At 47.5% G+C, this 25,421-nt stretch overlaps 1 protein-coding gene and 1 long non-coding RNA gene across 6 annotated transcripts in view; one reads left to right on the forward strand and one right to left on the reverse strand.

Annotated features, from left to right (window-relative positions):
• The window catches only part of MAPRE2 (microtubule associated protein RP/EB family member 2), a 158,830-nt gene extending 139,120 nt beyond the window's left edge, over nt 1-19,710 (forward strand). For all 5 annotated transcript variants that reach the window (XM_042962346.1, XM_007090747.3, XM_015541370.2 and 2 more), the window contains 3 exons: nt 8,203-8,342; nt 12,473-12,631; nt 18,229-19,710. In XM_042962346.1, coding sequence (XP_042818280.1) covers nt 8,203-8,342; nt 12,473-12,631; nt 18,229-18,303 — 374 coding nt within the window. In that variant the 3' untranslated portion in view covers nt 18,304-19,710. The remainder of the gene's footprint in view (nt 1-8,202; nt 8,343-12,472; nt 12,632-18,228) is intronic.
• LOC122232621 lies at nt 14,294-17,510 on the reverse strand. The gene is made up of 2 exons (XR_006209980.1): nt 17,307-17,510; nt 14,294-14,609 (listed from the first exon to the last, which is right to left on the reverse strand). It is a non-coding gene; the product is annotated as an uncharacterized LOC122232621 (long non-coding RNA).
• Nucleotides 19,711-25,421: the final 5,711 nt, after the last annotated feature.

Below are 25,421 nucleotides of genomic sequence, written 5' to 3' on the forward strand. Positions count from 1 at the left end.
CTACCATGCGCCAGGCTCTTAAGGACCTGTCCTGTGCTGTTCCCGACTCTGGGAAACAGGCTCTACTTTTGCGGTCTTCGGCATCCAGGGGTCCAGGTAGCAGCACCCGGACTGCCGTGAAGGCCACCTGGCGACCGGGCCCCCAAGCTCAGCCACTGCCTCCCTAAGGGCAAGCCGAAGGATTACCACTTCCATACCCCATCCCCATGCCCACACGGCTGGTGTGCTTTCCCCTAGGCTCCAAGGTGCTCAGAAAAGGGGCTGCCCACTTTTACAAGCTGACCCTGAAGTGGCGAGAAAGAAGAGCCAAACTTGGCCGCGGGCTGCACTGGTGACAGAAGCCCTAAGGGCCGTGAACTAGAAATTTCAGAATATACGAACCAGCCTCTTAATAACCTGCTGAATCAGAGCATCCTGGAGCCCCCGTTGATGTTCCACGTGGACTGGACTCTGGCCGCAGAGGCGCTTTCCTTTGTCTTGCCCTCAGAGAACGCATTAGGAGCCTACAAAGGGGAGGCGTGGAGCCATTTTCCAAGAAAAGGGTCAGACCCCGAAGCCGTGAGAAGGGTGGGGGCGCAGTCGGTCATACCGCAGTGCGGCCACTCCGGTGTCCGTTTCGGCACTCAGGAAACCCTCTCGCTGTGGGAGCTCCATCTTCGCGTCACTCCAGCCCTATACTCTATCCCCAGCAGTGGCTTTATTTACTTTTATTTTAAGTTCATTCCCATTCCCAGTTAAAAAATAAAATCTGTTGACCAAGGTAAAAAGGATAAGGAAGTGATGGCAGATCATCCACAAATAACCAATCAATGTAGGTACAGTGCATCTTCTGTCATGTTTCAGGTCTGTGGGGTTTTGCTTTTGACATACGGCATAATTGACATACAGCATAATCGTTTCAGGCATAAACATGATTGAATATTTGTATATATTGCAAAATGATCACGACAATAAGTCTAGATTAACATCTGTCACCATGATTAGAATTTTTTTCTTGTGATAAGAACTTTTTTTTTTTTTAATTTTTTTTTCAACGTTTTTTATTTATTTTTGGGACAGAGAGAGACAGAGCATGAACGGGGGAGGGGCAGAGAGAGAGGGAGACACAGAATCGGAAACAGGCTCCAGGCTCCGAGCCATCAGCCCAGAGCCTGACGCGGGGCTCGAACTCACAGACCGCGAGATCGTGACCTGGCTGAAGTCGGACGCTTAACCGACTGCGCCACCCAGGCGCCCCAAGAACTTTTAAGATCTACTCTCTGCAACTCTCAAACATACAGTGTTGTTACATATAACCACCTTGCTGTACATGAGTTCCTCAGACTTACTTTGTAACTGGAAGTTTTTTTTGTATTACTTAGATTCAAATTAGTTAACATATAGTGTACTATTGGTTTCAAGAGTAGAATTTAGTGACTTATCACTGACATATAACACGCAGTGCTCATCCCAGCAAGTGCCCTCCTTAATGCCCATTGCCCATTGAGCCCATCTTCCCATCTACCTCCCCTCCAGCAATCCTCAGTTTGTTCTCTGTATTTAAGAGTCTCTTATGGTTTGCCTCCCTGTTTTTATCTTATTTTTCCTTCCCTTCTTGTGTTCAGGTGTTTTGTTTCTTAAATTCCATATATGAGTGAAATCATATGATATTTGTTTTCTCTGACTGACTTATTTAGCTTAGCAAAATACACTCTAGTTCCATCCACATTGTTGCAAATGGCAAGATTTCATTCTTTTTGACTGCTGAGTAATATCCCATTGTATATGTACACCATATCTTTATCCATTCATCAGTCAATGGACACTTGAACTCTTTCCATAATTTGGCTATTGTTGATAGTGTTGCTATAAACATTGGGGTGAGGGGTGCCTGGGTGGCTCAGTCAGTTAAGCGTGCAACTCTTGGCTTCCGCTCAAGTCATGATCTCACAGTTTGTGAGTTTGAGCCCTGCATGGGGCTCTATGCTGACAGTGTGGAGCCTGCTTGGCAGTTCCCTCCCTCCCTCCCTCCCTCCCTCCCTCCCTCCCTCTCTCGCTCTCTCCCTCCCTCCCTCTCTCCCCCCCCTCTCTCTCCCCCTCTCTCTCTCCCCCTCTCCCTCTCCCCCTCTCCCTCTCCCCCCTCTCCCCCTCCCCCTCTCCCTCTCCCCCCCTCTCCGTCTCCGTCTTTCTCTCTGCCCCTGCCCCACTTGCGCTATCTCTGTCTCTTTCAAAATAAACAAACTTAAAAAAACAAATAAATAGAAATAAAAATAAACATTGGAGTGCCTGTGCCCCTTCAAATCAGCATTTTTGTATCCTGGAGACAAGTACCCAGTAGTGCAGTTGCTGGGTTGTAGGGTAGTTCCATTTTTAACTTTTCAAGGAACCTCCATACTGTTTTCCAGAGCTGCTGCACCAGTTTGCATTCCCACCAACAGTGCGGAAGGTTCCTTTTCTCTGCATCCTCGCCGACATCTGTTGTTTCCTGAGCTAATTCTAGCCATTCTGACAGGTGTGATTTGGTATCTCATTGTGTATAACTAGAAGTTTCTACCTTTTGACCACCTTCGCCTATTTCACCTACTCCCCAGCCCCAACCTCTGTGGGGTTTTTAACTGAGTGAAAAGGACCCGGGGGTGGGGGGGAATATGCTCTCAAATTAGGGAAGAAGCTGGGGATGACCAGAAGATCAGTTGCCTCCTAAGCGTGTATGCACGCATGCACATGTTTTTAATGTCTCTGTGGCTCTTGTCAACAGTTTTAATGTCATATTTTTAGCTCCTCTGTTTATGACTTTGGCAGAAGGAATACAGCAGATTAAGTGAGAAGAATGTTTAAATTCCATCAGAGCTCCGGCCATGAAGGATAAAGCCTAGTACAATGCTTTTCTTTGCTTTATCGTTATGAATTCATTGGGCCTCATATGGCCCAAATGTAGCATTTTCCATAAACATTAAGCTACTAATTATTGACATTAGACACAGTGATGCTGTGGCTTCACTAAGACAGTGAATAAGGCTACTCTTTGTTTTTTTACAACTATGGTTAAAATGTCTTAGAATCATATTTAGACACCAAATCCTAAAGGCATTAATTAAGACACAACTGCTCAAAGACTAGCATTGTAAATCACGTCTACATCCAGTGAGTAAAGTCAGAGAATTACAGGGACTTGTACAGAATTTATGTCTATTTTTCTCTGCTTCTGAAACTCCTTTTTATTTTGAAAGGGAAAATTAGGGAGAGAGAGAAAAGCTTGAGGGAAAAAAAATTCTTGTAAAACAGGACTACCACTAATTATGTTTTCAGGACATCAAATACAGCTTCAAAAAAATTTTTGGAATGGTTGATAGCTGCGAGGAAAAAAAAAAATATCTGCCGTATAGCTGAAGGAGCTGCACTCTCTTTAAAAGCCCTTATGTAAATGTTTTTCATGTAAGCATCACTGAGCACAGAAGCATGGGAAGGCACAGAAGCGAAGTCACCGTGGCCCTGGGTGCTTCTTAGGAAGCAGGAAGGCAACTACTGAGGACCCCGATATCTGAAGCTGGGATAGATGCTATCCAGGACATTATTGGGTCATTTCACAAAATGGAATATACATGGTAACTTACATAAAAGTAATAGATCAATGTTAAATTTGCTGATATTCATAATTACAATTTTCTAATAACATCCTTATTCTAGTAGCCCGGGTAAATGGCAGAATAATATCTGGCACCCCAGAAGCTGGGTACACTTTGGAGTATGTTTGCTTGAAAGGAGACAGCAAGACTTTCAGAGCAAATAAACAAAAATACTGTTCTTAACAGTCTAATGGGTGTCATATACCTTAGGATATCGTTTACTATTCTAAAAAGTAAACCATGGAATCATTAAATAGAATGAACAAAAGCCTTCATTTTTACTTTTATGAATTTTACTATTTAGTATTTCTCAATGTGAGAAATAGCTGTGAGGGATAGATTACTTCCACATCAGATTATAGCTTGTGATGATTTAAAGAGCTCACTTTATCTTCTTTCGAAAAATGAGCTTTCAGTTTAATGCTTAATTGTCTAGGTTTTAAAACTTTAAACCTCTGACGATACTAAGATCTTCCGCACGGCCTTCCTGTTCTTTAATTTCTTCATCCCTTAAAAGCAGTGTAAATGCACAGTTGACAGGACACCTGGGTGACTCAGTCCATCAGGCGTCCGACTCTTGATTTGGGCTCAGGTCACGATCTCATGGTTCACGGGATCAAGCCCCACATCAGGCTCTGCGCTGACAGCACAGACCCTGTTTCGGATTCTCTCTCTCCCCCCCTCTCTCTGCCCCTGTCCTGCATGCACGTGCACTCAAAACAAACATTTAAAAATAAAAGCACAGTTGACTAGCACTGCCCTCTCACACCTCATTCATTAGACATTTATTTCCCTTTGTTATCAGTTTCTTTCCAAACAATTTAATCACAATTTCAAAACCCCTGATTTTAAATTTCAAATACTAATTACTTCCTCTGTTAACTCAGTTTTTCAAATTTATTTTCCATTCCTTTCTCCAGCCTGTGAGTGACTGTCCGGGGCGGGGTGGAGGCGATTCCATTGTTTTCATCTCTGTCATCTTGAGAGAGCCACAAGCTGCATGCATGTGTACCAGGTGAAAGATGGGGACTGTGCACCCCAGCCAACCTGGACAGAATCCATGAGACAGGGGGAAGAAGCCGTACCTGCCGCTGCAGCATCAGTCACTGCAACAGCTCCGGCCTGTCCCCCAGGAGCCACGTAGGGTCTCCTGTGGCCCCCTGTTCCTCCCCAGCGAGCTTCCTCTGCTTATTCATAGTTCTCTGCCCGATAACTTGATCTCACAGGGGGCTTTGGCTTGCCCACGACCCTTCCACTTTTGCTTCATTTCAGGTTTTTTCTCAAGCTGCATTTGATGATGTCCTAAAAATATAATTAGTAGTGGCTTTTACAAGCAGTCAGGTTTCTATTCCTTCCGTGTTTTTCTTTTAAAGTTTACGTGGGGCTGGATAGGGCAGGGTGTGAGAATGAGTGTCTGATGAACATAGGTCAGCTGTTGCAACGAGCCACATCCTAGCCGCCGCCCTGCTTAGGGAGAAGTGCCCAGGGTGGGTCACGCACTCTAGGGAAGCCCCTTCTGCAGGGCGCTGTTTGCTTCAGAAGAGGTAATGAACATGGCCTTGACTTGGACGGCACAGTACAAACTAGCTTGCCCCTGCCTACTCAGACTTAAATGCTCACTGACTCGATTTCCCTACGTGAACTTTGTCCTGGTTCCATCTAGAAGGGCCCAGGTGATAACAGAAGAGGCTCTGAAAACCAAGTAGGAGCTCTCTGGGGGAACTTGATGATGTTTTGTTTGGTCTCCTTCACGTATTGTCAGCTCTTGCTGTCAGTGACTTGGACGTTGGCCTCAGCCCCTTGAGCTCTCCCCGGTTTGTTGACCCGGATAGATACCTCTCCTTGGAGTGGTTTTAACGTTATTGATAAAAACGTCTATTGAGCGTGGCCTCTGGGTCAGGCATGGAGCTTGGCCTTGGGAACATTAAATGGTAAAACAGATGCAACCCCTACCTGTAGACTTGAATGGGAGAATAGGCACAAACGGCTGTGCGGTTACAGGGGACAGGTGCTGCGGCCTCCCGGAGCGGCATCGTCCAAGCGGATATCTGCATGGCACTACACTTAGTCCCTCAGAGGAGAAGACGAGTGTTTGAGGTGAGGGGGTCGCAGCATGAATCATGCTTTGTGGTCATGTGGTCGGGAACACTGCCTTGTCCCTGGGTACGGTGAGTGTGGCCGTGCCTGGGCCTTTGTCCACAGCTGTCGCTCCATGAGATCGTGAGCTCCTGGAGAGCAGGGATCTCCAGTGGGACATGGTTCATGGTAGGTACCGGGTAAACCTGTATTTAGTAAATAAGAGGTGTTGAACTTCCCTCTGGAAGCTGCTCTCTGTCAGATATGATGGATATTAAAATATGACGTATTGCTGATAAAAAGGCCTGAAGTAACTTGATTTTTCAGAAGCTTCTCCCTCAGCGAGGCTGGCTGGTAGCTGCCCTCAGAGGAGGCACTTTGCCAGGTCAGCATGCCCTCACCCTGCCTCCTCTGCTGTTATCCACACGGTTTTCTCTACCCTGCCGGCATGGCCTGTACAGAGCCTGGCCAGTGGGGCTGGAAGTGGTGTTCGAGGAGTGTTTTCTGTGGGCTCCTGCAGAGATGAAGGGTTCTTGCAACTTGATGTGAATCAGAAATGAAGCAGAGCATCAGCTCTCTAGAATCCTTGGGAAGGTCTTCTGCATGGGCCAGGTTTGCGGGTCACTGAAGATTTACCTTCGGATACTCAAATATTTTAAGTCCTTCCCAATTTAATGTTTCATTTTAAAATATATTAGGCCTTTCCCTGTATTTTTAGAAGAAAATTCTCTCTTTTCTTTGTAACGGATTTTAAAGGGTATGATGTTGTCAGTGCTTCCTGAGGGGGCGTATGACTTCATGTTTATAACTGATGACTCCAGGCACCGGAACTCTTCCTGTTTGCCACTTTGTAATTAGGAGATTAGTCGAAACTTGTAACTGCTGTCAGTATACTTGGCTTCATAACCCCCTGCCTGTTTCTGATCTGTTGGTGCTGATAAACCTTGAGACTGGAAACCGCATAACCACGTTGTATTTACTTGTTCATGTATTTATTTCAACATTTGTACCTTCACTAAATACCGGTTCGGCCCAGCGTGGTGCTAAGTACTGGGGTTACAAAGGTGATGAACACTGGCCCCTGTGTTCCCGGAGCCTTCTGGAGGAGGAGTGTGCAGGATGTGGTGGGGAATAGGGCTAATGGAAATACATAAGAGGAGCCTCTCCACCAGCCTGAGCTACCACATGGTCGAGACTGTGTTCAGAGTAGAAGGGCCTGGGTGGGCCGCGGGTAATGACCCTGATTTTCTTAATCCACAACGTGTGTAAATTTCACCACATCTACCTTGTTGCTTCTGTTTTGGCTGCAGAAGCCATTGCCTATGTCTGTGTCATGTTCTAGGTTGTGATCACCTATTAGGAGGTGAGCTTCTGGTGGGTGAGCTCTTACCTGATGTTAAGGACCTTCTTTCCCCTAGCTTCTATCATCATTAGTGATGCTATTTAATCACTTACGATGCTGAGCCCCAGACAGCGCCCCTCTCCGGCCCCTGCTGTAAAGGCGTATCTTTCTTCCATCGTAGTAAATAAATCCTAGGCCAATATCTTGACACACATGAATGTCTTTTTCCCTCCAGACTTCCCACTTAACGTTTCAGAGTCCGTCATTGAGCCTTTCCTGGATCAGTTATGCTTGTTGTAATTGTCGTGATTTTTCAAGTTCTAACATTTCTTCTACGTTTACTAGCTGTGTTCTGTAAAGATCTTTATACCCTCCCTCCCTCCTTTCTCTGTCATTATAGACTGGAGTTTTATTTATTCAGTGTGTTCTAGCACATGAGAGCCATTACACTTTTGACATGTAAAACTGTCCCAGCTGTGGCTATCTGGAAGGGAAGCACCTTCAAACTGGCCCCTGTTCCCGTTGACCTTGGTCCTGAGCACATCCTTGCTTTGCGACACAAGAAGGTGTCCCAGGCTCACGCCATACCTTTCCTGCCCCACCTACGGAGTCTGCCATCTCTCAAGAAGCTCTTTCTGCAGAATAAAACGTAGACACCAGCACGTAGGCACCTGGAGCACATGCTGCTATGGAGATGTCATTGCTCCCAGGCGCTTTCAGTGGCTAAACTAGGAAACAAAAGAGAAAAAAACCTACACTTGCTCTGAATTTTTTTCTAAAGTATTCATCTGTTATAAACTTTTTTGTTGTTTGTTAGAAACTCAACTATGGTGATGCTTTGAGGTCATCTCAGAACCTTTCCTCTTAAAAAAAAAAAAATCTTAAAATCTCTTAGTTACATCAGTTTTTCTTCTCTCACCAGAGGCACAAAGGACAGCTTAATCTCCTATTAACTTGAGGGGGGGAAAGTCCTCAGAAAGATTAAATAAGCTGCCGAAGATGGCACTGTCCTTTTAACGTCGGTGCTTTTTCTAAGTGTATGTCGGCTACTTTTGTGATTGGACAGAGTCCTTGGGGATAGCTTTTATACTTCTTAGTAACTCCTTTATACATTTGCAATGTATCTAAAAAGCATTTCTAATGTTGCCTGTATTTATAATCTATTCCGGTTACTTTCAGGTGCGGCTAAATCAAGTCCGGCATCTAAGCCAGGATCTACACCTTCTCGTCCCTCATCAGCCAAAAGGGCTTCGTCCAGCAGCTCAGCATCCAAATCTGATAAAGATTTAGAAACACAGGTCATACAGCTTAATGAACAGGTAACCCCTCAGCCCTGGCCCTGTCTCTGAGAGGGGAGGGACCAAACACCTGTAGGCCTGAGATAAGGGAGGGCAGGTGAGGGAATCTGGTTCCAAATGAGTAAGAATAAAAGGAATCGTTCAGGCAGATGAAATCAGCGGTCCGCCAGGAATATAAGACGTTAGTCAAAAATCCCAAAGCTGTACATTAAGACGGAAGGACAGATGACTCAGCCCCAGGTAAATGCAGGTTTGTAGGCAGCATCCCCCTCCCCCACACCTCAGTGCCTGTCCGGAGCTCCAGGCCAGACTCTGGACTGTCTGCCCACTTCTGGCCGGTCGAGATAGCATTCATGACTTTAGTCTCTCTTCCTCCTTCCTTTCCTGCACAAGCTATTTGTTAAGCTTGTTCTGTGTGACAGACTCGGTGCTTGGTGCTAATATAATGGTAGTGAGATAGCTAACCCTCCCCTCCACCCCCCACCCCCGGCCCCGGAGCTTACAGCAGTTGTATGGGGTAGGTGATCGTGCAAACAAAAGCGAGAACCTAATGCTTGCCACGACAGCGGATGTTTCATAGCGCAGAAGCACTGACCCCAATACTGGGGGATGAGAAGGCCATGGTTGTGGTTGAAGTCGAAGAACTTTCCTTCTCATCTAACATTCTTCATGGTTATGGTAGATCTAGCTCTGCTGCCTTTGAAAATTTCCATATAAAAGTTTAGGTATGCTTTCTACTTAACGATAGCTAATTTTGCCTGAGATTATATGTAGCTTAAAGGTAATAAAACGATTGGTAGCATGAGGCCCACTGAAGAAGCCACCTGCCCTGACCCTGAGGTGCAGAGTCTTTTATCCTGGCTACTCCCACTACCCGGAGAGGAGCCTCTATTCAAAGTTCTTAGGCTGTTCCCAGCCAAGTGGCTGGGCCATTCCCAATGATTAATCGGATTCCTGATGAGCCAGCAAGAGTCTGGAAACCATTTTTGAGATAATTGTATATTTGCAATCAAGAATCTAGTTTAAAAGCAGGCAGCTGCTTAGCTAGGGTATTTCTTTACAGTTCTGATCACTTCAGTGAAAATAGTGAAACCTTAAGTTATCCAATGGACAGGACTTTGATTTAGAAACTCTGGAATGTTCTAATTACCTGCTCATTCTCAGTTGAGAATGGTATTCCCAGTAATGAGTTTTTCTCACATAAAAGGCAGGTACGACAGCCATAATGAGCCTTGGGCCACATGCCTAAGGCTCAGAGCAAATCAGAGTAGACCTAAAGAGATTCAGGCGTGGGTCTATAATGCTTTAGATTTATAACCCTTTTCTCATAGAAACCCAAGTTCTTTTGATATCTTGATTATCTCATGTTTTGTCATGATTTCTCTCCTCCCTGTTGTTTCCCCTCTACCACACCCTGGTCTCCAAACTTCCAACCCAAAGTATAACCACACAGAAACCTCAAGACCCTTCCTGCCCCTCTGCCATTCAGCCTTAGTCCACCAGACCCACTGCCTCTCCTTGGGGCTGGCTCTACACTCATTAGCTGTCCGCTTACACAAAGAGCCTCCCATCCCCAAGGAGCCCAGACCTCATCCTACCATCCAAAATGTCACTCTAGAGAGGGGAGAGGGAGAAGAAAGGAACTTCCCAATGGTCCTGTAATTTCTTTATTACTTCCAAAGGGCTTCACTCCCCCACCTATCCCCTGATGCATTTACATCAAGGAGGAGTGAGTGTGCCCATCTTCCCCTCCCCAGTCCCTTAGAGCGAAGGTTATACACACCCCAGATTGTGAGCATTCATTCAACTGTTTACTGAACACTTACCCAGACCCATTTCCATGGTTATCTATTATTGCCCCCTCCATTTTCTGCCCTTGTAACCTGCAGGATGGCTCCCTAAAGCTGATGGGTAGCCGCAGAGGCATTGCTATGTTGGGACTCAGGACTCTAGGAGGAGGAAATGCCTAGGCTGGAGAGTGAATTATATGTCGTAATGGAGAAAGTGACGAGTGCCATAAACTTGAAGAATTCTCCTTTTCTTGGCCTCCTGCCTCTATTCAGGCAGTCTCCCATGACATGCTATAAAAGTACCACTGTGCTAGACAATTTCAATGATAGAAATGAATCAAAAGACAGGGGAGAAAAAGACATAACTGAAATAATTAGGGGCCATTTATGGCAAGTGGGTTAGCAAACAGGAAGTAGGGTGGAGTCACCACTGCGCTCAGCGACCCCTGGGGGCTGGAGAGTGGGCGTCAGTTGGCTTGGACGGATGCTGGGGCTTGGGCGGCCTCCCTAGGAGGACGTGCAGTGTGCAGACGCTGAGGGAGGGGAGAACTGGGAGAAGAGAACGTCCCCCCTCTTGTCTCTTCCTCTTGACTTACTCAAGGGTCCATCCCCAGCATCCCCTCCACCACTTAGGCTTCTGGTTTGATACATGAGGGTGCGGGTGGCATCACTCTGCATGAGTGCGACTGTGAACATGGACTCTCCTTTGCCAGTTGGCTATCCTCATACACTTGGGCCTCTATCACTTTTTACCGGGGATGTCTATAGCTGTGTATCTATTGCCTGGCGATCTGGAATACCACCCAACGCCAACCTTGACTGGATATTTCTACAAAAGCCTCACCTCTTTGCACATTGTACAGACCAAAGCACCCTCAAGAGGCAGACAGACCTAGTTTCCATGGGTTGAAGTACTCCAGAGACCCTTCTTGCCTCCTTCAGGGAGCGCTGGCAGACTCAAGACTCCTCAACTGCCAGAGATCTGTCCACTGGCACCAACGCAGGCTTCAGAGGGATTCTGTGGCCAAGCCTGGGGAGGAGGGTGGTTTGTTGTAAAGCAAGGAAGGATTTCTAGAAAAAGGGAAGTTTTCTTTTTCCTGGACTTGAGGCTGCTGGTTGCCTCCCTTTCTTAGAAATATCCCAACCATAGCATCATCAAAAATAAAAGTGAAAGCTAGGGAAAGCTGCTTTTTGAGCAGGGTGTGAGGGAGGCACTGAGGTGAACTCTGAGGGGCCATATCCCCGAGGCCTATGCCGGGTGTGCAGGAAGGGGACCGACACTGCAGATGTTTGGTAGGCGTTTGATAAATAGCATGTCCAAAGGCTCAGGGTTACTAGAGAAGACAATTTCCCATTCCAAATGTCATTTTTGGAAATTCCGTTAGGGTGATTTTTTAATACACCGAATGAGAGATTTCAGCTGATGGAGACCATGAAAGATTTAATTTACCTCCTGACAAATATTGTCTGTGTAAATATAAATGCACAAGGGGCTTAAAAAAGGGGATTCTCGGGAAGCAGGAACAGGGTCATGGTTTAGGCCTGTGAGTAGCTACTGTGCTCGTAGGAGTGGGGCACTGTCAGCTTTACTGTGCTCGTAGGAGTGGGGCACTGTCAGCTTTCCTTCAGCCCGGGTGACACTGCCTCACTGCTGGCTCCTTCCCTGGCGCCATCTCCGTAATCACTGTTGAGAGGCCACCCAGCCCTGGGAGGTCCTGGAACCAGCATCCAGGGAAAAAGGGAACAAGGGCTATTATTCTGAGGGAATAGGGCTTCCTTCTTGTAGTCTTCCCCTATTTCCTGCGATGTCCCCAAAGCTAGAGCCAGAGGAATTGAAACAGATCCACCGAACCACGCTTTCAGTCTTGCCCAGTTTCCCTCATGTAGCTAAGACCCAGTTTCTCAGTAGAAAGACTTTGCCTAGTGTGGCTCAGGAACATTTACGAAGGGCTCCACGACAAAATATGGTTACCTGAAGAAAGTAGGGTCCTCAAAATACATCTCAAGTAACCACAGTGCTAGCCCTCTCCTCTGCTTCCTGTCTTTGCAGAGGCTGAACAGAGTAGAAGGATGTGCTCTAGTCTGTGTTAAGAGAGGAGGAAAGCTCATTCAGGGTCTGGATGCAACCACCTTGAGCAGAACAATCCCTCGGACAGTGGTTATGAACACTCAGTTGGCAGAGGGAAGGACTAGTGTGTTGTTGAAGTTGGACGTTGTGGCCCAGGCTCAAGCTCCATTGCCTAGCAGTCATTTTGGCACACCTGTCTTTGCATGTTTCACATGTTATAGGCAGGTGTAGTTGGTCACATTGTTTATACTGGATTTTGGGGCAATTTTCTTTCCACCCTCACTCCCTTGCAGGTACATTCATTAAAACTTGCCCTTGAAGGTGTGGAAAAGGAAAGGGATTTCTACTTTGGCAAGTTGAGAGAGATTGAGCTACTCTGTCAAGAGCACGGGCAGGAAAACGACGACCTCGTGCAGCGACTAATGGAAATCCTCTATGCTTCGGAAGAACACGTAAGTGTGAGGAGAGCCCTTGACTCTTGGCTTCTAAAGCGATGCTCTTGGTCAAGGTGTAGCAGTCTGTGTGTCTTCGGGTGCTGCCCTGGGATCCCTGAGGATTATGACTCCTCCTGTGCGTGTGCTATTCCCAGAGGAATAAGTGTCATCATCGTCGTCGTGATCCATTGACCCCTGCTTGTGGGATGTGCGTTCGTGAATTAATCTGGGAAGAGATGAGTGGATGGGGGTGGGAGGGGGAGAGTAGGAGGAATGATTGAGAAAACTAGGTTTATGCAGCCAGATCTTAAGTGGTTTGCAGCTCTGAGCAGATGAGCAATAAAAGTAGATGTAAGGATTCTTCATGACAGATCAGAGTATGGTTAGAGGAGGAATTAGTCTAAGTGTTTTTCGCATCCCCGCAAGCCCGACAGTTTTTATTTCGGAGCCGGTTGTCTCGGTTACTCATTGCCAGTACAGACCGGTGCTGTACAACAGCCCTCAGTTGAAAAACGCTTTTAGAATTCACTGCGGGGAAGACCTGGCTGTCGGGCTTGCTACTAAGGAGCATGAGGAAGGCGGGGACCCGGGAGGTGGATCCATCCTGGTGATGGAAAGCAGGTGTGAGGAGCAGCAGAGGACCAAAACTCTCAAGAATCAAGGAGGGGGGAAGGGAAGGGAAGGCAAGGCAAGGCGGGAGAAGAAGTCTGCCAGTGCAGGGAGTGAGGGGCCCTGGCACCAAGACAAGCCTGGGAGCCTGAAGGAGCGTCACCTTCTACAGGGCGGCCCTGTGGAAGATGCAGAAGAGTAGGCGGGGGTCTCAAGCTCTTCCTGAGGCCGTGTTGAAGCTGGGGGAAAGAGTCTGACTCTGTTGGCCCAGGAGACCTGGGGCCGCACCCAGAGCCTGATGGTCGAGTTGCGTGTGTTAGCACTTGGACAGAATGGAACGAGTCACCGGCAAGGGTACTTTATGACTTATTCCAGCCCAGTACCAGACAAATGTTTACTCCACGTAAGATTTGGAACTCGAGGGATGAAATCCAAGGTTTGAGGCCTCTCCACTTTTTTTCATTTCCCACCCTTCCCCCCCACCACTTTTTTTTTTTTTAAGCTTCTTTCTCAGTTACCATTGGCTCAGACTATAGATCTTGAAGTCCTGGGACGCTGCCTTGCCAGGTCCCAGAGGCAGCGATGGCTCCACAAAATAAGGTTCTCCGTACTTTCAGATCTGATGGCAGAAAGCTCCGGTTGATGTCTAGTGTGCCCGCACCACCCTGAGTGCTTGGTAGTCTGTCAGGTACTATGTGAATTACAGTTATTCTCTTCACAAGCTTGTGGGAGGCTAAATCCAATGCAGTCTCCCCAGCACTGTGTAGCTGAAGGACCAGGCCCACTGAGGGAGGACGGCAGCATGCAGGGCCAGATCTATCCCGCCCTGTGCTGTCGGCAGGAGGAAAACCCTTGCGATGGTCACCTCAAGCCGGATCTTGTCCCGACGGAGTCCTTGTACAGGGGCGCTCTCAAACTCCAAATTCAGAGTTGACACGGGCCACTGAATGCTGGTGGCAGCAGCCGATAGGCAGGGCTGCCCCAGGGGAGATTCCTGCCTTCTTAGTGTGCTCCTGCCTGAGTGCCTGTTCTTCAGGAAAACACAGATGAGCCCTACGTGGACATTTCAGGTGCAGGTGTTTGCTGGAGAGGCCTCTTTAAGTCTTTATTTGATGGTGGCTGCCCTTTGATTCTCCGAGTCAGACGATCCTAGAACAGAATGTTTGGAAGATACAGAAATGCAGATAGCAGGGCGTGTGCAGCAGTGAACAGGCGCAGTTGAGTTCACAGTTGTAGAAACTTAATGGAAGGTTCCAGAGCAGATCACCTGACACCTCTCCAGTGCCTCTCTTTATCATTTTCAGGACCTTTTCCCTCACGGGCCACAGGTATCTCGGCTTATTCATTGGTTAACTGCCGCCTTGTCCATCTGTCAGCTGAGGTGTACCTGCTGATACAAACGGGCAACTTATTTCCTGAGGCACTGTCACAGAAGCCACTGTTAAGTGACCTAACAATTCCTCCCCCCTCAACCAAAAGCTCTTAGGAAGAGCTTGTGTTTCTGTCACTGGAGGAAGCATGGGGTGTGCGTAAAGAGGACAGAGCCACTGTCTCAGTGAGGCAGGCAGACGGGGCACCACTGACTGGAGTATGTTGGAGTAGGATACATGTGATCACAGACCCATAAACTTGGGTGGTGATCATGGACAAGGAGCCTGGAGAGACAGCAAAGACTTACTTGACAGAGAAGAGGACGTTTGTGTGGGCTTCAAAGAACGACTAGGACCCTCAGCAGTCCTGGAGCTAAGGCAGGGAGAGGATTTTTCAGGCAGAGAAAACAGCATGGCCAGAGGCCAGAGGAAAGAATGGCTGGATGAGGCTGGGGTGCGTGGGGGCAGCTGAGCCTGTACATCTAGGAAGGAGGGGGTTTTTGGCACTTCTTCAAGACCCTTCCACCTTTCTTTGCCCCCATTTTCTTCCTGTTGTAGACAAGAGCCTTCTTCAGTACTGCCTTCCATCTTCTATAATTATCATAAGAATAAGGAACTCTAAGGATACAGCTAAACATTCAGAAAGATGTGATGGATTGATATGCAAATATTAGAATTAAGCAGGTGGCACTCCAGGGCATTGGTCATATATCTGGCATAAGTTTTGTCTGGCCTCCTGCTTACATGTGTGTTTGTTTTCTTGTATGGGGTGTAAGAAGACAGTTTTTTTTTTCTGCGAGCCAGCCTACACGGTATCGTGTGAGGTGGGAGCACTCAGCTGTGCTATGCAGTGTAACTGCCTCAGAATTAAAGATTCGTCTGCAGACTTTCAGACCACCTTAGCTTGTACCCCTAGCATTAGCAATCCATTGGTAAGCTGGGAGGTTTGCTCTTTATCCCAGTAAGAGGGGCCTGGGGTCTGCAGTTCCTGCAGATGGAGGGCATCACAATGGGGCCCTGTGACTGAGGGAACTGCCCTCGACGAGCTGGAGACCACAAGCCCCCTGGCTGGGCAAGTATAAACGGGAGGCCAGGGGTGAGGTCTGATCTTAGCTGTAGCTGGTCCTACAGCTTGGTACAGGTTCACAGTATTTGAATCCAAGCTTTGACGTTCCGTCCTGGGTTAACTCCCAGTTGTGACGTGAGCAAATAAGATTTTCTGTAAAATGTCATACGGATCCTCCTTTTTGAGATCTTCCATGCAGCCTAACACGCGCAAAACAGGTAAGAAAAGTACTCTTGAGACCTGCTGAAATCCTAGCAGTGTGAAATGAAGGCACCACAACAGCATTGAACAGTTAGGATGATGGGTGAATTAACATCCCTGACCCATAGAGGGGATGGGAACTCGGCCAGAGAGGCAGCTGTGCAGCCAGCCAGTGAGCCCGCACACACGTGCATACACTCGGGGCTGCAGCTTGTAACCTGATGGAAGCATGAACAAGGATGGAAAGCTTAGAGGAGTGATTGGTTCTGGGGTGAAGGCAGGGAGAAGAGGGGTTAGCCAGGAACAGTGGCAGAACAGACACTTGCGAGTTCCCAGGTCACCAGTCTGGGTAAAGTCCCACGACCACCAGATTTCTTTTTTGCCCCTAGACAAGAGCGAGAGCACTTACTGGGAAAAGCCAGTGATAGTCCCCGCAAGAACTACTCCCCTACTCCCACAAGAATGGCACTCGCCGTTGAGGCACGAACTTTCGGAACAGAGAGGAGCAGGGCAGTGGGCAGCTGCCATGAGGGCCCGGGAGCAAGTGGGGGGTGGGTAGGGCCAAAGGATGGCATTGTGCAGGCAGAGTAGGGTGTTGGACCTTCAAGCTTCAGAGGCAGGCGAGCGGTGGGTGCTGCTGATAGGGTATGGTCCTGGGCCCGGAGAGAGCTGACCGTTTGTAAGTAACATGCCTCTGGACACTGAGCCAGAAAGGGACAGAGCTAGATTTGAACCAGGGTCTTCAGTGTGATGGCCCTTTGTACTGCTGTCCCAGAAAAGGTGACTTGTTAAAACTTTTTCACTTCTAGAATATATTTCAGAGAGTTCTCCCACCAAGAAGTAATAATTGCAGCTCACACAAGTATGTGTTATGAACCAAACACTGTTCTATACGTACCTTGACTTCTCTGTTGAATTCAAGGACTCCACTGACTCCTCGATCAGTGAAACTTATGGAAAACTGTTCAACGGGTACTCCTGTTACAATCCCCCATTTTACAGATGGGAAAACTGAGGCACTGGGCAGTTAAGTTACATGCCCAGAGTCACCCAGCTGGTAAAGAGCAGAGCCAGGATATGAACTCCAGAGTCTGTGTTTAGAACCTTGACATTTTACTGCCTCTCAGAAAATATGCAGCATGGGACCTTGGCTGAGAGTCTCAAATCCTGTTGTTTTGTCCTCAGGGATTTCTTCCTTTCAACACAACCTGCATTGAGTTCTGAAATAAGTGAGGTAGGACACAGATGGATGAGGCCCTCTTGGTGCCTTGAGTAACCTCAGGACCCAGTGGCAGAGGCCACAGTGTGGAGACAAGATGACAAGCCCGTTTTATAGCCAAGCTGGAAACAAAGCACTACAAGACTGGGGAAAGAAAGAACTGTGGCTCAGGGGAGAAGACTGACTACGGTCGGTTGGATTGGCTTGTCCTAAGCGCAGGGAACAGACCTGAAGGCAGGGGTCTCCGGCTAAGAAAGGAGTGCATGTGCCTGCTGTGAGGGGCCACATGCGTGGCTCTAGGCCCCTGCGTGCCTTCTCGAAGGAGCCATCAGCGGTACTTAGCCACACTCCCTCTGCTTGGGTAATAAGAGCAGCTTATTCTTGGTGAGGTCACAATATCAACGAGCTGACCAGGGTTGATGCTCCCTGGAGTTGGCGTTCGTGGGGTTAGGCAAATCAATGACTAGGTCTTTTGGAGCCAAGCAGGACACCTTACCCCTCCAGGTCCTGGTCAGTGAAGGACGCACCAAGGCCTCACTTTCCCAGAGCAGAGTCCTTGAGCTACAGCTGCTGAGCCACCCTGGTGGAGAAGCCCCCCAAACCCGCATGTCTTCCTTGCCTTACCACTGCAACCATCCGGGTCCGTGCATCAGAGTAGTAACAGATCACAGCACAGGGTCTGCTTCAGGTGGGCATACTACTAGGGCAGGACAGGGAAGGAATCAGAAGCGCCACGTCCCCGGCCCGTGGGGCTGGGTGAGACCCGGGGCCCAGTGCTGTCTCACAGTGGGTTCCCTCGTGGTTGTCAGGATGCTTGTGAGGCAGTGCATTCAGTTCTCTTTCACAAGGGCAGGAGAATAGGAAACGTCTTCTATGAAGAGGTCTTTCCAAGACAGAAGGAGTGTTTGGTGCGCAGACCCCGACAAGTGTGTTCTCGAATGACCTGTCCGTTGAGCAGGGAAGCAAAGGAGTCTGGGTGCACGCATTGGCTCCTGGGAGCGGGGAAGCGCCTGGGGCGCCGGTGTGCCTACGCCCATGCCCCCTCCCAGCCTGAAGATGCCGTCCTGGGCAGGGGTCGTGGGGCTGTGGCCTCTGCAGGGCCACCCACACATCCATCATTCCAGCCGAAACCTCTCCCCCTGTGCTGTAGGAGGGTCACCCGGAAGAGCCGGAGGCAGAGGAACAAGTCCACGAACAGCAGCCCCAGCAGCAGGAAGAGTACTGAAGGGTCCTGGCAGCTCTCAACTTCGACTTCGCGTGGGAACTTTTCTTCTGGAGAAACGTGTGGCCTCCAGCTCAACAGAAACCAGTTGTTCCCAGTCTGCCGTTAACACCAACGCACTGTTGCATACGCCCGCCACGGCGCTCGGTTCCCGTTTCCTTTGCCAAGACCCATTAGCAGCCGGCCGTGTGGTGGCCTACCTGAGAGATCGTGGGGTCACACATCTACTCACTTGGCTGCTTGAGATTGATTCTGCTCTTTTCATTTCTTTCCAGAACAACTCTCCCCACCCCACCACCACCAACACCCCCTTTTTATCCTGGTGTGAAACAATGGTAATTTGATATATGGTATTTATATTGGCATTTCTCAACCCAGTGTCACTAGATGTCACACATTTGTGGTGCTTTGATGTTTGCAAGTCTAACCTCTGAACATAAATTTGGTCAAATAATAAATTGGAACAAAGGGAAAGAGATACTTGATATGAAAGCCATAAGGACAGTGACTTGTTTTATAGGGAAAACCAGTTTCTCCCTCTACTCCCAACACTTAAGGGAAAAAAAAAGAAAGAATCAAAACTAGGACTTCAGGGCCCAGTGTTTCTCCCTGAGCATGTTAGACAAACTCAGTTAGTTTTGAAAGACATTCACTCAAGGACAACACCATCTCAACTTAGCTCTCCATCTGCTTGCCCCACCCCACCCCCCCCTCCCAGGTTCTCATGCTGTTTTCTTTCTCAGGGTCCTCTTTGGTGGGCAGCCCCTCTCCCTGTGAGCTGTCAGTAAGCTACAGTCCAGAGGGGGTCTGCGTAGGTCCCGGTCCTCCTGCCTCTCTCTGGGTCTCCGCCCAAAGCCTGTCCTCCACGCTAGGGGACTCCTCCTGTAGAATGCCCTGAGGGTGTGCGGCCCGAGAGCGTGAGCATCAGGGTTCCGCAGTGAGCTGCACACTCGCCGGAAGTGAAGACCACCTTACTAGGAGCATCATTCCAAGGGAGACGCCAGCTTCCCAAGTCTGGTGTTGACACTGGAATGACAGCACAGGAAACTCTAGGACTCCCAATACCTTCTGGAATAAGGAATCTCCCCTCGTTCATACTGTGGCCCTCCTTGTCATTGACCTTTGATAACCTTGGCAATTCATAAAGAGAGGAAACATTAATGAATTAAAAGCATTCCTTATTTTTTTAACAAATATTTGCACATTTTCTTAGTATCTTTCCAAATCTGCCTCTTTTATTCCTTTGACAGATGGTATCCCTTCCTGGATCATTCATTTCACTTGGTTTCTAACTTCAGATTTACTTCACTTGTTATTTGACTTAGCAGGTGCAAGCCAAACAAGTGTGCCCACCCCACTTGCCTCCTAACTGAAAAGCTTAAAATAAATTTCTGAATTATGTATCCTAAAGCTTTGACATTTCTTTATTAATTGATGAACTAATTCTCAATTCCACCATTGAAGCTTTCCACCAAAAGAAGTCTTCTCAAAATCTTTTGCAGCAACGTGGTATCTGAGTTACATGTGGAAGAGTGCTTGTATTTTTGAGGTTATTACAACACACTGTGCAGAATTGGACAGAGGTTCTGTGGTATTTGGTTTCCCTTTCTTCTCTCTCCTGCTTGCTCTGCACAACAGCGGCAGCTCATTTCTCTCAGGCTGGAAAGCCTGGCTCTCGGCAGTGACATCCCTCCCACACCTGGTTACAGGTAGTGGTTGTGCTATACGCGGCATCATGCTTAATGGTGTGGTCCCCTCCTGGCCTTTTGTCCTGAGTTTCCTTGTCAAAAAATAGCTTTTGTAAAGATGCACAGTAAGTAATTCCATGCCGATGATACTCCAGTGGTTCCTAGGCAGTTCCTGGCCAGCCCTGGACATCTCAGTAATACCCAGTGCCACGAGGAGTGAGACCCAGACTCCTGTCATGTGGGTGATTGTGTGATCATGTGCAACTGGCCTCAGCCTCACAAGTGACCACTGCTCTGTCCCCAAAAGCCCCAGCCTTCTCAGCTGGAAAAACATACTGGCCTGATACCTTCCCCTTCCCCAGGGGTCATACTTCATTCTCCTTGAGAGAGCCTTGGAGCCAACTATTCATTGATTTAGAAAAGAGCTACAAGTTCCTCTTTCTGTCCCCATCTGAAACCTCTTCCATTGTGCCGTATCGCACGTGACATCATGGATGTTTCAGGAAATCTTTAACAGCTAGCTCTGTCTTCTTTGGCTGCACCCCTGTTTCTGTGCAGACCGCGTCTCCTTTACCAGGGCTGCTCCTTCCTCCCTGAGGACTGCACCCCATCATTCTCCCATCCCAGCATCCAAGGCATGCCGTACTCCACGGCCCCCTATCGCGCATCCTCACGCTGGGCTGAGAAGTACCCCTTCGTGTGCTCCCCCTCCCTCTCAGAAGCCAGACTTCGTTCTTAGTCACACACCTGTGGCTGGTTATAGCACTTCTGCTGCTCATGTCAGATAGGAAGTGATTGAAGCAGGGGGCAGAGAGAGCGAGCCCCTCTTCTTTCTAAGCAGAAAAGCAGAAAAAGAAAAGACAAACACCTTGTTGACCAGAGAGAAGTAAACTCCAGAAGGGAACCAAGAACTCCTCCCTTCCCTGGTGAGTATTTCCATTATTCCGTTAAGGTTTAATATGCATTCAGATTACTTTTACTAAATAGTACACCATAAAGCTTTTGTTATATATTAAATGTAAACTGAAAGGAATGTAAACATATGTATTGTTAATTATAAATATAGATAAGTAATGACATAATAGATGAAAAAGTCTTATTCAGATGTATCTCATTCATTTTACATTACCCGCCTATTGTCGCATGGTAGAATAGTTTTTTTGTCTCTGAATATGTGAGTAACTTGACTTGCGTTTATCTTTTTACATATTTAATAAAAAAAAAAAGTATATGTTAAAAGGACTGGATTTACAGATTCTTAAATTTTTATGCTAGAGTTTGCTTCTCAGTGAGCACGTGTGTATGAATAGGCTGTTTTCATGGATTCACACAACTACCCACATTTTAGGATGATTTATAGGGGGTGGGGCAGGGGCGTGTCTTTGCTTTTATTGCTGGCAAAGGTTTTAACAGGAATTAAAGGTTAGTACCTGATATCAGATGTAGCAGCTGTGATCCCTTTTTAAGAACTTCATCCAAAATAAGGATAAGCCGTTCCCTTAGTCAATACTCCACCTGCAGGCAAACGGAAGCCTGGCCCCTGCAGGCCCAGCCTGCCCCATCTGGGCAAGACGGGGCTGGGCAAATAGGGAACCATGACAGAAGCAGGCAGATGTTTCAGAGTAAGGCTTCGTGGCAAAACCACCTCGGATCAGCAAAAGCTTTGGGGTTCAGTGCATTCTCCCCCTCTAGTTTGACAACTTTGGCTAACAGTGGTGATTTATACACAAAAATAGAATCCAAACTTATAGGCCCAGGAAGAGGTGAAAAAAGAAATGCATTAGAAGCGGCCCAGTGAGCCACCTGGAGAGGCTAGAACAGGTGATGGCAGTCTGTTGGAGACTCTGCCCAGGAGCTGGCAGGTTACTCAGGCTCAGCCGACCTATACTCTTCACCCTGAAGGAGGCCAGCCTTCCCTGAACTGCTTTCAAGCACCACCTAGAGGCCAGTTTTGTTTCTATACTATCCTTTGGCGACTGTTTTCCATTCACTTGCCTTTAGGCCCCTTTAAGAGCAGAGAAGTGGGAAAAGGACAGAAGACAAAGATACCGCCACCCTTCGTCATCTGCACTCATGTCTACACCGGGTAAGTTTGTGACAGAAGTCTGAGCCGTAACCCGGGTTGGGAAAGCTCATGCTCAAAACCCACGTGCTTCCATTTCATCCACTAACCCTGGGATTTTAAACACTAGGTATTAGACGTCTGCACACAAATAGTCAAGAATCCATGTAATTTCTCTTACTTACAGGGCACACTGGTGGACTCTGGTGAACCCATCACTGATGGTACAAGAGTGGTGAAATAACATGTTTGCTCCATTGATTCAATCTGAGATGGTCTCTAAAAATGTAATGCGTTCCTACCGGCATTATGGGTAGGCCCAGCAGTCTGGGGGAGGTGGGGGCAGAGAGGAGTTCATGTAATTCCACTAAGTTGTAACATGCCAGTTCTCTAAAATGAAACACATGACTTCATTTCTGGCCTTCCTGAGTCTTCCTCTTCGCTCTAGAACACAGCTACTGTGATCCTTACAGCTACCGTCACTAGTAAATACCCACCGACCCAGCTTCTCAGCACTCACACACGCCACCCGACAGCATCGGTGTGACAGCAGGGCACCTCCCTGATGTGCAACAACTACTGTTTGTGAAACCGGGAATTCACTGGAAACATTCTGGCTTTATTGCCTAACAAAGGCAATAGGCAAAATCCATTGAGCCCTGGAGGACCGTCAGATGGCACCAGGACTTCAGCTCACATGACTGCCCAAGAGCAGGACCCCCGTTCCCCGCTCTGACCTAACTAGACCCCCCCCCACCCCCCGTACAGGTAGGGTTCACACAGAAAGGGCACTGGTTAAGGCCTTGCTGCCTCCTGTGTTGGCATTAGGATTGTGATCAATGGAAGGCCCAGCTGAAGCTCATTTGTTGAATGCATCTTTCTTTCTCCACCACAAATGTTGCATCTTTGTAGCCTGTCACGTTTTAGCTTCTTCAGGTTTCCTGGGGTATTTTGTTAAGACTGAGTGTAAACAAAGTGTTTTTCAAAGGTAATAATATATCGACATACCTCTGAATTCATGATATACAGAAGGAACTAGCCCAGTACCTAAATGTGTTCTTTTTTCAGAAAAAAAGCTATGCAGCAAATGTCCCTCATATTTTTATACTATTTCTCTAGGTTTTGAAGTTTATCTTTATAACTTTTTTTTTTAAATTGTGTTTATCTTATTCACTAAAAATTTTTGGTCCAGTCTCACACCTTAATTTCTAACCTTTAGAAATTAGAGAAGTAATAAAAATTCCCATAAATGTATTCACAGTTTTAATCTGATCTAAATTCACAGTTTACTACTATGACACTCCCTTCGAATCGGATACATTTATCATACAGATGAAATGTGACCTTCTCCCAATGAAACAATTTTTTAACGCCTTTTCAAAGTTCTTCCCGAGAGACAGTACAGAAAATTACCTTAAATGTCAGTCTCTCATAGGTTCAGGGATCCTCCTGGCCTACAGATACAGACATTGCCCACCCCACCTCACCCCTTTTAGCTCACGTGATGGGACAGAGAAGGAAAATGTGAATTTTACCTCAGAACATTTTCCATTTTTCTTGAGTGATTTGAAATTAATGTCACAGAATGCTGACCAGTCACAGCCAAGACATTATCACTACAACATCCAACGTCGTTTAGTTTTCCTTTCTTTCTAAATTTTGAAACATTTACTTAAGGAAGAAAAACATATTCCCTTTAAAGACTTAATAAACAGAGTGAACGCTTGTATTTGTCATACCTACAGATCTATAAAGGATCAAATGTAATAATTTTTCTCTTCTGAGGACATAATGTTGGAAATTGCAGACGTGTGGTGGTATCCCTGCTGTTTTTACTAAGCAAAGACTTCACAGCATAGGTAACCCGTAGTTAGAACACACGATTTTGTTAGCCTCTGAGAATGAAAAAGAGGCTCCAGACTTTTATTTGAAAACACTAATAGTCAGTTTACACACAACTTAAAAATGGTATGCCTGGGGGCGCCTGGGTGGCTCAGTCGGTTAAGCGTCTGACTTCGGCTCAGGTCATGATCTCGCGGTCTGTGAGTTCGAGCCCCGCGTCGGGCTCTGTGCTGACAGCTCAGAGCCTGAAGCCTGCGTCAGATTCTGTGTCTCCCTCTTCTCTCTGCCCCTCCCCTGCTCATGCTCTGTCTCTCTCTAAAATAAACGTTAAAATTTTTTTTCTTTAATAAAAAAAAGTTTGTTGGTAGAAAGGCACTGATAAATATTTATCAGGCATCATTCCCTTTATAAATTCAGTCAACTCTTGAAAAAAAGAAAAGCTGATTTTATGCCTATCTTAAGAATTTTTAGGGGCGCCTGGGTGGCTCAGTCGGTTAAGCAGCCGACTTCGGCTCAGGTCATGATCTCGCCGTCTGTGAGTTCGAGCCCCGCGTCGGGCTCTGTGCTGACAGCTCAGAGCCTGGAGCCTGCTTCGATTCTTTGTCTCCCCCTCTCTCTCTCTCTGCCCCTCTCCCACTCAAGCTCTGTCTGTCTGTCTCTCTCTCTCTCTCTCTCTCTCTGTCAAAAATAAATAAATATTAAAAAAAAAAATGGTACGCCGGGCCACCCAGCTATACAGTCAGCACGTAACATTGAGGAAGAGCCTCATCTAAGTCCTCGGTGTCCGAACTGATGGGAGCGGTGGGCCTACGCCGGCATGCTGCACGGTAGTGTTCTGTTACCCATGCCGGTTTCCAGGCTCTGAACGGCCTCTCCCGTTTTCTTACGGGACTACACTGCATGCATTCCACAAAGAAAAACAAAAGCGGTGGGTTTCTATGTAGAAGGGCCCCCAAACTGATGTGCTGTGCTGTGGGGCTGAACCTGCTGAGGCTTTTTAAACCTACAAGGAGGACTCTTGAACGGTTGTACCTGTCAAAGCTGGGCCTACAAGAGCTTTCAGCTCTCTCGTCACTCGCTAGTTTTCCAGCTCAGTGGCAGTCCCCTTACACGATTTCCCCACTGAAGGAGAGAGAAGGGAAGACTGCAAAGGGGACAATGATGTAAGAGGTGATCCCTCTTGCCTTTTAAGATATTTTAAGAATAATCCAGTATCCTCAAGTCACTTGTTCCTGTTTTGAAAATCGCTTGGGGGGTGGGGAAGGGGGACTTGATCCCATCATCAACCCGGATGCAGCTCCACAACAACACATTACCTTGAGGCAGCAGCTGTGCGCTCACTTCACAGGACAGGCAAGGTAAGAGCCCAGACCCTGGGTGGGGGGGCAGAGGGCACCAGCAGGACTGGCGGCCCAAGGCCAGCGGAGGCGGGCAGGAGGCAAAGGGCCGGCAAGAGGATTCCACCAAGCTTGCAGCTTTGGCGCAAGAGAAGCCCACGGCTCCAAGTATCTTGTCCGTGGAAGATCTTG

Source organism: Panthera tigris, chromosome D3 (genome assembly GCF_018350195.1).
Source record: "Panthera tigris isolate Pti1 chromosome D3, P.tigris_Pti1_mat1.1, whole genome shotgun sequence".
NCBI lineage: Eukaryota > Metazoa > Chordata > Mammalia > Carnivora > Felidae > Panthera > Panthera tigris.